General features: G+C 34.6%; 2 protein-coding genes across 2 annotated transcripts; one reads left to right on the forward strand and one right to left on the reverse strand.

The window, feature by feature from the left end:
* Nucleotides 1-1,089: 1,089 nt before the first annotated feature.
* imp3 (IMP U3 small nucleolar ribonucleoprotein 3) lies at nt 1,090-4,578 on the forward strand. Its single transcript, XM_082173851.1, has 7 exons — nt 1,090-1,320; nt 1,469-1,576; nt 1,680-1,754; nt 1,960-2,039; nt 3,432-3,483; nt 3,657-3,729; nt 4,342-4,578. The coding sequence occupies exons 1-7, from the start codon at nt 1,184-1,186 to the stop codon at nt 4,366-4,368; spliced, it is 552 nt and encodes a 183-aa protein (XP_082029977.1). The 5' UTR covers nt 1,090-1,183; the 3' UTR covers nt 4,369-4,578.
* An 82-nt stretch (nt 4,579-4,660) lies between these two features.
* sec22ba (SEC22 homolog B, vesicle trafficking protein a) lies at nt 4,661-10,532 on the reverse strand. The gene is made up of 5 exons (XM_082173843.1): nt 10,281-10,532; nt 9,957-10,066; nt 7,166-7,326; nt 5,268-5,414; nt 4,661-5,152 (listed from the first exon to the last, which is right to left on the reverse strand). The coding sequence occupies exons 1-5, from the start codon at nt 10,353-10,355 to the stop codon at nt 4,998-5,000; spliced, it is 648 nt and encodes a 215-aa protein (XP_082029969.1). The 5' UTR covers nt 10,356-10,532; the 3' UTR covers nt 4,661-4,997.
* Nucleotides 10,533-11,292: the final 760 nt, after the last annotated feature.

An 11,292-nucleotide genomic window follows, 5' to 3' on the forward strand; every position in this document is an offset into this window, starting at 1 on the left:
CAGTGACATCTAACGATGGGTGTGCTCCCTTGTATGCTACTTTTTTTTTTTTTTTTGAGAAAAAATGATATTTTTCATAATGAAATTGATGTTGAGAGGTTTTGATATAGGCTATTTTTAAATGAGGGACAAAGGGATTACACAGCAGCAGAATACATCCTGAAATTAGGTTTTGTGGCTTTGTGAAGATGAATTTTACCCAGAACCAGAAGACAAAGCAACAATAGGCTATAATAAAAATTCATCATAATTTGAATTAATGTCTGAAAGAAAGATCTTAGTTTCTGTAATTGGCACTAATTTGTTTAAACAAAATAGCACGATCATTCCAAAAAGACAGGTATCTGTAAAAAAGAAAAAAAAAGAAGAAAAAAGAAAAAGAAAAACTGCACTAACTACATTAGTTGTAGGCTAATATTGTTGAGTAATTTTACTTCGGATGAGACATCTGTAAGCAGAAATAAAAATGTTATATTATATAAATTATATAGCCTACATGCAACTTGTTTTGGTAGGATTTAAAAATATAGATAAATTATTTTATTTGATTATTTTATGTATTTTTATTTAAAGCACTTTGAATACATTTTTTTTTATAAAATGTGCTATATAGAAATTAACTTACATGACTAAAAATGACTTAGGCCTACAGCTTTTATGACCTTTTTTATAATGTCCATTATTGTTTGTTGCTTAATTTAATCAATACAAGGGTTGTCAAAAGAAATGTAACTTTTTTGTTATTCTGCATTAGGATTTTAGGTTAAAATTGATTTGATTGTATGTGGGAATCTGTATATTTAGGTGCTTTTTGCCTTGTGTTTACCTGTTTTCATAATGTGATTGTGTGGAGATTGGAAAAAAAATACACATGATTTGATGTTGAACAATAATTAAGATTCAAAATATGAATTAGAACAGAGAAATATAGTAACAACCAACGATATAAAATGAAACGAATTCATTATATTATGCATATTATTATTCACTACACTTTCATTTTATAAAAAAAAAAAAAAAAATGTTGTTGTGTTTCTCCTCCTGACCACTGGGCGCCAGTGTGGAGCCCAACTACCGTACATTCTTTACCGAAAACAACCGCGAATGAAAAGCACGCGTGTGAATGATAACCAGAGAAAAATAATACGCGTAGTGATAAATATAGGCCGGTTTTATTCTCAAAATGGTTCGTAAATTGAAATTTCACGAGCAGAAACTTTTGAAGAAAGTTGATTTTATTAACTGGGAGGTTGACAACAATTTACACGAGGTTAAAATATTGAGGAGATATCATATTGAGAAGAGGGAAGATTACACCAAGTGAGTAAGAACTTAACAGTACATATAGTAAATATGTATTTATAACACATGTTCATTCGTATTTTAGAGGAGACCGATGATAGTGTCTGTCTTCAGTCAAAACATGACTTATGAATCTAATAACGTTACGTTTATGGTTTCTCTGTAGATACAACAAACTTAGTCGAAATATCAGAGAACTGGCACAGAAAATACGGGACTTGGACGAAAAAGATGGCTTCAGAGCTCAAAGTACAAGCACTTTCCTGGAAAAACTGTAAGTTTGGGAACTTCTGGATGTTTAGTGGGTGCCTCGTTGTAATTGAGCTGCAGTCATCATCTGAAGATCGTGTGTGTGTGTGTGTGTTTCTCTTTTGCAGTTACAGTATCGGTTTGATTCCCACCAAACAGAACCTCTCCCTTGCAAATGAAGTGTCTGCATCTGCGTTCTGCAGGTAAGATCCACTGCAACATTTGATCATAGAAATTACAGCAGTATAGAACAACTGCAACAGTGTGTACAGCATATCTAAACCAATGAGGGGGAAAAAAACAAGAACACAAAAGTAAACAGGTCAAATTTGAGTTTATAAAATAGTTTTATAGTTTTCTGCCTGTTCAAATTTGTAATTTTTCCCTGTTTGCTGTTGTTTTCTTTAGGAGACGGCTTCCCACAATCATGCTGAAACTGCGTATGGCTCCAAGCCTAAAGACGGCCACGACCTTCATCGAGCAGGGCCGTATCCTTCAGTTAGAAATAACACTGAACTGTGTATATTATGTGTACTTAATATTCTTAAAGTCCACTTGTAGTCAATCATTTTATCCCTTAAAACTCATCTTTGATCATCAAAATTACATATTTATGTTTTTTCCTGTGAAAAAAACAAAACATTCCTCATGCCTTAAAATAGCTTGAATGTAACTCTACACCCTTGCTTCATTTAGTATACGCGGATCAATGAATATGCAAATTAGCCCCGCCTCCACTCACTCTCACCAGCTCACAATACCTGATCCATTCGCTCAACTTTACTGTAGTAAACGCTGTACAATGGCAAGTGGAAATACTGGTTTAACTCAGCCAAATATGTTTGAACCAGAAACTGATTCAGAAGAAGAAGCGGAAGAGTGAAGTATACAGGCTCGTCTACAAGTCGATGTATCAGAATGCTAATCTGTTTTATGTATCGCTCTTTACAATGTCGGACACATACCGGTAATTAATATGATTAGCCTTTTGCTTGACTACTTTATCACACAGCTAATAATGTGCTGCTAATGAAACGCTTTGAACAACTCAGAACGTCAGTGGAGAAACGCATATAGTTCATCATAAGATCGTAATATACATCATATACATAATTCACCCATTATATTGCTAAATGGACACTATTTTTCATATCAACAGAAAAATATACCGGGTTAACCTGGCTTCTCTTGAGACTCCCTGCTTCAGAGCGGTCATAGTTAATAATATGCCAAAGTCCGCCCGCACGTTGACCTGATTGGTTACAAGGTACTATTGTGACGTAGAGAACAGCTCCGATTTCAAACCGTGTTTTTGAGACTGTTTTTGGTTCACTGCAGTTTTAAAGAGAAAATACTCAGCAATGATGTTAACTTATGAATTTGCAAATGGTTTGTCTTAAAGCCTATTAAAAACACCACATAGACATATAAACAACATTAAAAGCTTGATGTTCATCACAGGGGGACTTCAAGTGTTGTAGTGTTTTAGTGTATAGAAGTTTGTTTCTGACTCGAAGTAAAAAATTCAGTCAGTCAGAATTGCGAGTTTATAAACCATTCTCGAAATTGTGAGAAAAAAGTCGTAATTAACTTATTCCATGGCAACAATTGTGAGATGTAAACACTTAATTCTGAAGGGAAAAGTCAGGATAAACTCACAATTACCAGTTTATATGAGATTGGGAGATTGTAATCAAGTAAACTTGTAATCAAGCTTCCATACAAATGATTTGTTCACTGTCATTTCTTTCACTTTTGTATAATTACATTTACTTGATCCCTGAATATACTGGATGTTCATCTCATTTTAAGCTGTAATATCGTAAAGAAAATGAATTTGCTTAATTGTCACCGTAAAATTCTTCTTGACTGAGCAACAGATATTCGTGTTGGGCCTGAGATTGTCACTGATCCTGCGTTTCTTGTAACAAGGTTAGTAATGAAAACCCTCAATATAGCTTTTTTTTTTCTGATGCCCATGAAGAAATAAAAATCACACGTTTAATTTTAACATATTGACATTTATGAGTCTGCAGCAACTGGAATTTATTTTATTATTATTTTATTTACAACTGAAGTTATTTTATTGTGAACTATTGTTACAGGAGTATGGAAGACTTCATCACATGGGTGGACTCATCCAAGATCAAGCAACATGTCATGGACTACAATGAGGAGGTATGTGGAAGAATATTAGGAGCCTCATCCTGTAGAGTTTATACATTACTGTAGTCTCTCACCAAGGCAGCATTTTATTTGCCTAAAAACAGTAAAAAGTTATATTCTGAAATATTGTTACAATTTAAAATAACTTTTCTTTTGTAAAATATTTTAAAAATGTAATTTACATTTGATACTTTTCTTCAGGATTCTTTAATGAATAGAAAGTTCAGAAGAACAGAATTTATTTGAAGTAGAAATCTTTTTCTTTTTTTTTTACATTGCATATGTACATCTGATCAATTGAATGTGTCCTTGTTGAACATTAGCATTCACTTCCTTTTTTAAATCCTACTACTATCCCTAAACGTTTGAACTACTGTACACAAAGCTTCTCCTTAATCAAATGAATTCAGGAAAAAATATTTTCATATTTAATTGAGAAATCCCTCCCTGTATGGACTGAAGGTTTGACACCAGACATGTTCTCTAAAATGTAATTGTTTAAATATAGTGCATCATATAAGCATCAGGAGAATCTGATTTTCCGATAAGAAATGGTTAATCTAAATCAATGGTTTTTAAACTGATTGCTAATTTAACATCACAATTTTGTGTTTGTTCTTTCAGCGGGATGACTTTGACCTCGTGGTCTAAACCTCCAGCTATAACTCTGGATTTCGAACAGAACTGGGTAATGCTTCGAGCAGCTGTTATTTTGTGATTCATTAAAAACAAATGTATATATTTATACCCTGTCAGACATCAGTGACCATTTATCATCTTTGAAACATGTTAAGTGAATGAATGCATTTAAGTGTGACTATTTTGCATGAATTATTTGTAAACAATAAACCATTACAATTATTTTGTCTACATTTACTCTGGCGTTCTTAGAAAACCACCTTCACATTTTACAAATGAATCCCTAATTAAAAATATGTTTGACACAGTGGGCGCACTCACTGTAAAATATGTTCCCAACAAAGATGCTTAATTGTTTTCACCACCAGGTACAGATAAACACCACATATCCTTTGCATAGCTTTGTTATGAACATACTGAAGACATACAAGGTAACAAGTACATCATTAACACCTTCCACTGATTATAAATAAAGCAAGGTACAACTGTCAAAAGACAACAGCATCATTATGACCTTGACAAAAGCAACATTCAGTGTCTCAAACAGACACAACCTTAAGGCCGGAACAAACTCTTTGACGTCTGAACCATTTTTGTGAGTGAGACCCTGAGAATTTCTGCCTGAATTTGTCATGCATATTTCACAGCCACCAGAAGCGCACATACACGATGAGCGTGATCAAAATGACGGCGCCGGCGGCCACTTTAGCATAGGTGGAGCGTGTGTTGAGATATTTGGCATCACTGCGGTACTTCTTAGACAGGCTGGACAGGTTACTAGCTTTGGAATCCAAGGCTACAGAAAGACGAGGCAGAAAACAGACTTAAATTACATGTAAACAAACGGAGAAGAATATATAATGGTTTTACAAAAACAAATAGTATTTTGAGACTGAAACGTGTTCACTCACCAGATAAGGCTTCTCCACGCTGAAGCACTTCCTCTATATTAGCGACCATGATCCTCTGGACGTCGTGTAACTCTGAATTGACGCTGCCCAGATTTCTTCGTGCTCTGCCGTCGACGTATAACTTTTTGGTTTTCTGAATGTACGTGTCTGGAGACAAACGGGAATCATTTGGTTCACAATGTCAACCAACTCATTTGCCATGTAGGGGACATTTATTCAGTAAAAAAGTGCATACTACAAAGACGGCACGCTGAAGTAACCAGCGGTTAATGGTCTTACTCAAGAACACTGGCAATAGTTTATACGCTACTGTTCAAAAGTTTGGGGTCAGTACGATTTTTAAATGAAAGAAGTCTCTTATGCTCTCGAAGGCTGCATTTATGTGATCAAAAATACAGTAAAACTAATGTTGTGAGCCATTAAAATAGCTGTTTTCTATTTTAATACATTTTAAAATGTAATTTAATTCAGTTTATTCATTACTCCAGTCTTCAGTGTCACATGATCCTTCAGAATCATTCTGACTGGATGCTCAAGAAACATTTCTTATTATCAATGTTGAAAACAGTTGTGCTGCTTAATATTTTAGTGGAAACCGTAAAATATTTTTTTCAAGAATTTTGATGAATAGAAAGTTCAAAAGAACAGCATTTATTTGAAATAGAAATATTTGTAACTTTACTGTCACATTTGATCCTTGCTGAATAAAGTACTGTCTTAAAGTCCCCCTGTAGTCAATTGTATCCCTTAAAGGGGTGGTTGATTGTAATTTCACTTTTCTTACTTTAGTTAGTCTGTAATGTTGCTGTTTGAGCATAAACAACATCTGCAAAGTTACGACGCTCAAAGTTCAAAGCAAATGAAGATATTTGCTTTTAAAGAAATTGTACGGACTACACGACATTCCTCCAGGGTTAGTGACATCGCAAGCCCTAATATTTACATAAACCCCGCCACCGGAAACGTGATTTATAGATTATCATGACAGAATATGCTAATCAATGACTAGAAGATAGTTAACTCCACATCAGCTGCATAAATTCTTTAACTAACCATTCAGAAATGTCCTGTTGCTTTCTACATGTCACTTCTTCTTGAGTCTCTCCTTCATTGTCTGACTCTGGTTTGAACATAAAAGGCTAAAAGTTGTTAAGTTTTCAGTGTATGCCTGTGTGAGGTAAAAGGACACAAGCTGTTGAAGCTCCGCCCTCTTGTGCCGGAAGCAGCAGCTCGTTTGCATTTAAAGGAACAGAAACGGTGCGTTTTTGCCCAACCCTCAAAAAGTGACCATTTTAACAAGCTATATAAAAGTATATGTGGGGTATTTTGAGCTAAAACTTCACATACACACTGGGGACATCAAAGACTTATTTTAAATCTTGTGAAAAGGGCATTATACCACCCCTTTAAAACTAATCTTTGATCGCCAAAATGACATTACATTCTTTTCCTTGATTTTGAAAAAAATCTTCATGCCTTAAAATAGCTTGAATGTAAGTCTACACCCTAGCCTCATTTAGTATAAGTGGTTCTATAAATATGCAAATTAGCCCCGCCTCCACTCACTCACAGCTCAGAGATCTACTCGTTGACGATCACACATTGACGTGATTGGTTACAAGGTATGTGACGTCAGAAACACCAGCGATTTCAAACCTCGTTTTTGAGACTGTCTTTGGTTCACTGCAGTTTTAAGGAGAAAATACTCAGCAATGGTGTTGACTTATGAATTTGCACATGCTTTGTCTTAAAGCACATTAAAAACACCACATAAACTACATAAAAAACTTGATTTTCACCACAGGGGGACTTTAACTGTTGAACAGTAGTGTATATAAACCTTGAGCGAGTTATATCATACAGTCTAATTGCACTGATATAAATGAGATGTTTCTCACCGAATTCGATAAAAAAGTACGGCCGTGACACTGACAGGACCTTTGCCCCATACTGCTCACTGAATTCTCTCTCCAGCTCCTCCAGATAGCCAAACACTAGTTTCTTGGGGAAGGCTGCTTCACATAAGGCCAAGTAACACACTCCTTTCTCAATGACATAGCTGGAAAACAAGATGGGTTTATGAAGTGTGACGTCATCCAGAATCAACAACAAACTCTCAGATTTAGGCAAAATTCTGAATTAGAAAATTTGCCTCCTTTCAGGTTTACGAGTCAATCTGAATTAAACTGGCTTCACGGGATGCTGAATTTGATCTTAGTTACACAGATTTTGCAGCAAAAAATCGTAACACTTTAAAATGAGGTTTAATTTGTTAAAGGGTTATTAGTTCACCCAAAGATTGTATGGATTAGTTTTACGATCTCTTTATGAACTTTCTGATGCGTCGATGTGTCACTTGCATATTTGTCAATGGAGGGAAAGAAAGCTCTCAGATTTCATAAGAAATTACAGAATTTTCATTTTTGGGGAAACTATCCCTTTAACATGAAATAAATTATGACCAATACTTCAAAACCATTTATTAATCTTAGCTAGTTATAATCTCAACATTTATTAAGACATTTTTAAGATCAAAAGTTATAACTGTTAAAATTTGTAAATGAACTGTGACCTAGCGTGAATATGAATTTTTTCATCAAGTAACATTTTCAAAGGTAAATAAATACTGTAGAAATATATTTACTCAATTGTTAGTTCGTGTTAGTTAAAGCATTAACTAATGCGACCTAATTGTTCTGTTAGTGTTACCCAAAAATGTAATACTTCAAATGTCAACCATATCTGCATATTTATCGTGAGACTTCTCAAAACTGACTACCGTATTTTTCGGACTATAAGTCGCTCCGGAGTATAAGTCGCATCAGTCAAAAAATGCCTCATGAAGTGAAAAAAAACATATATAAGTCGCACTGGACTATAAGTCGCATTTATTTAGAAATTTATTTCACAAAATCCAAGACCAAGAACAGACATTTAATCAGGAAAGGCAAGTTATTCAACTACACAGTAGCACACAGAACAACAGGCTGAATAGGTGTCCAGTATGTTAACGTAACACATTAACGCCCGTTTCACACATACTCCGTTTGTAGTGCGTATATTTTTCCGTACCCTTGTTAACAGGTCAGAGCTTTCACAATGCACGCGGTTGCAGTCCGTCGATCCGTTCCAGGTGCGGTGCGTATACAGCAGTGCAGAGATCGTTTCCGCACCGAGTCTATTTCTGCTGTGCTGCACGCGCTGAATTAAAGTGACAGCACACGGTTTGTGGTCAAAATGAATACAGATTGACCAGATTGACATGAAAATGTAGTAATTTCATCATAAATGCATTTAATTAAATACTAGCCTACTATTTTTCACAGTCATCTTTTTACTTAAAGCGTTGGTAAATCAAGGAAAACTACAATTTACTTCAACAAGGCGACATAATGAACAACACTCGTCTCATTCGTGGAGGTGGAAAAACAAGTTATTTGTGACATGCAAGATTTATTGTATAAAGATTTAAATTATGCAAAAGAAAGGGTATGAGTCTGCTGTTTTTGTCAATTTTAAGTTTTAATTTAAAATGTATGCGATTTTAATATAAGTGCATGGTTAAATATTTTACCACTTGCTTGAGCAACTTAATATATAATTATATAGAAGTAATGCATTGAATAATAGTTTGTTTAAATTGTGTTTAAACGTGAATACGTCTATTAAAGAGTATACGTATAAAGAGAATCGCAATGCTGACAAAAAACTTTTTCTTTTTTTAAAATAAAATTTGCTGATAACTTCTGGATTTGAAATACAATGTGTTTGGGGTTACAGCCGTGGGTCAGTTACGCACTGCAAACGCAGCTTATGTGAAAGCACTTTAGCGCGTGCTGCTCCTGCACAGCATATGCACCGCAACACGCACTGCACACGTTATTCAGCTACACAATAGCATAAAGAACAAATATCTGGGAGGCTGAATAAGCTAAATTAACATAAGCCAGCGAGTCCAACAAGCAAGTTACCAGTAAACAAGTTCACCAAGCTCCCGCGATCTCATTCCTCATCATTTTCTTCATCATCCGTGTCGCTTCTGAACAACTCCGCCAACTAGAGAGCCCCCTCGCGGCTGTAGACGGTAATGTTTTCTCTTGGTTCATCTCAGTCTGAATTAATTTTGATATATAAGTCGCACCTGACTATAAGTCGCAGGACCAGCCAAACTATGAAAAAAAGTGCGACTTATAGTCCGGAAAATACGGTAATGATTTTTGTCCATTTGCACAGCATTCTTTCCAGATAACTTTAAAAAAGTTAAAATTGACAATAAAATCTGAGTCTATTTATTAGCTATATGTTGATGTTTGGACAAATAAATACTTTAGAGTACATAAGATAAATAATTCTGAAATTAGGTGTTCTTCCACTATGGTTAAAAAAATATTAATTTATTAAATAAAATATTGTATATTTATTAAATACTAATATGATTTCTGCAAATAGCCAGTGTAAAACAGCATACAGTATTTGTGTTATTCAATGCTTACTGAAATATGACCGCAATTTGTTTTATTTCATTCCATTTTAATTCTTTTTCTTTGAATTAGAACTACAATTCTGCATCATGTTTATTAGCTCAGTTCGAGTGTTAATTCAGCAAGCATCTGGTGTGTGTGTGTGTGTGTGTGTGTGTGTGTGTGTGTGTGTGTGTGTGTGTGTGTGTGTGTGTGTGTTGGCACTTACTGGAAGCTCATGGCACCGGCCTCTAAAGTGCAGCGTGCAGGACTCTGTTCGTTGAGTTTTCGGCAAAGCTGCTTGGCTTGACTCTGATACTTCTGTAAGTCTCGGCCAGACTGTAGAGATCATTACGTTAGTAACTTAAACGCCTTATGTAAAAGTAGTCGGCTATACAATCTCAATGGCAAAAGAAAACAGCAATAACAACAAAGACTCGGTAAGTAACAAACTTCTGAATGTATCCCGTCATTTACATCATACTAAAACGTTTTGTATTTTAACTTCGTGCGGATTTTGACGTTTGTTGTGCTGACATGGGTTCATTCATACCTGCTCGTCTTCTTGCATAGATGCAGCAAGTGGCAGACTGTCGGCGACACGAACAATCATCGTCTGCAACACCATTTTTGCTGTTGTCTTCACGCTTGAACTTCAGTCTATTATAAAGTGAAGCAATTTATTTGACTGGCTGGCATAAAGTGACACATTTGAACTAACAGCAGAGTTCAGATGAGTTGGCCGGAAGAGGGTGTGTTACCTCAAATTCTTTCCGGATTTCGCATTCCAAAAGTTCCGATATTAATGCCGGAAAACAGCAACCCTAGAAAATTGGATCCTAGAAAAATATACAGTACCAGTCAAAAGTTTGGAAACATTACTATTTTTAATATTTTTGAAAGAAGTCTCTTATGCTCATCAAGCCTGCAGTTAAAAAAAACAAAAAACAAAAAAACAGTAATATTATGAAATATTATTACAATTTAAAATAATGGTTCTCTTTTTTTTAATATATTTTAAAATGTAATTTATTTTTGTGATGCAAAGCTGAATTTTCATCAGCAAGTACTCCAGTCTTTGGTGTCTTATGATCCTTCAGAAATCATTCTAATATGATGATTTGATACTCAGTTATTATCAATGATGGAAACAGTTGTGCTGTTTAATATATTTTTTTGGAATACTTTTTTCAGGATTCATTGATGAGTAAAACGTTAACAGCATTTATTCATTAAAACAGCATTTATTCAAAATAAAAACATTTCTAACAACATAAATCGTTACCATCACCTTTTATCAATTTAACGCATCCTTGTTGAATTAAAGTACTAATTTCTTTAAAAAATAATTGTTATTGTTCCCAAACTTTTGAACGGTAGTGTATATTGTTACAAAAGATTTCTATTCTAAATAAATACAGTTCTTTTTAACTTTTTATTCATCAAATAATCCTGAAAAAAGTATCTCAGGTTATAAAAAAAATATTAAGCAGCACAACGGTTTCCAACATTGATCATAAATCAGCATATTAGAAAGATTTCTGAAGGATCATAAGACACCAAAG

The sequence above is a fragment of the Leuciscus leuciscus genome (genome assembly GCF_965113295.1).
Source record: "Leuciscus leuciscus genome assembly, chromosome: 6".
Classification (NCBI taxonomy): Eukaryota; Metazoa; Chordata; class Actinopteri; order Cypriniformes; family Leuciscidae; genus Leuciscus; species Leuciscus leuciscus.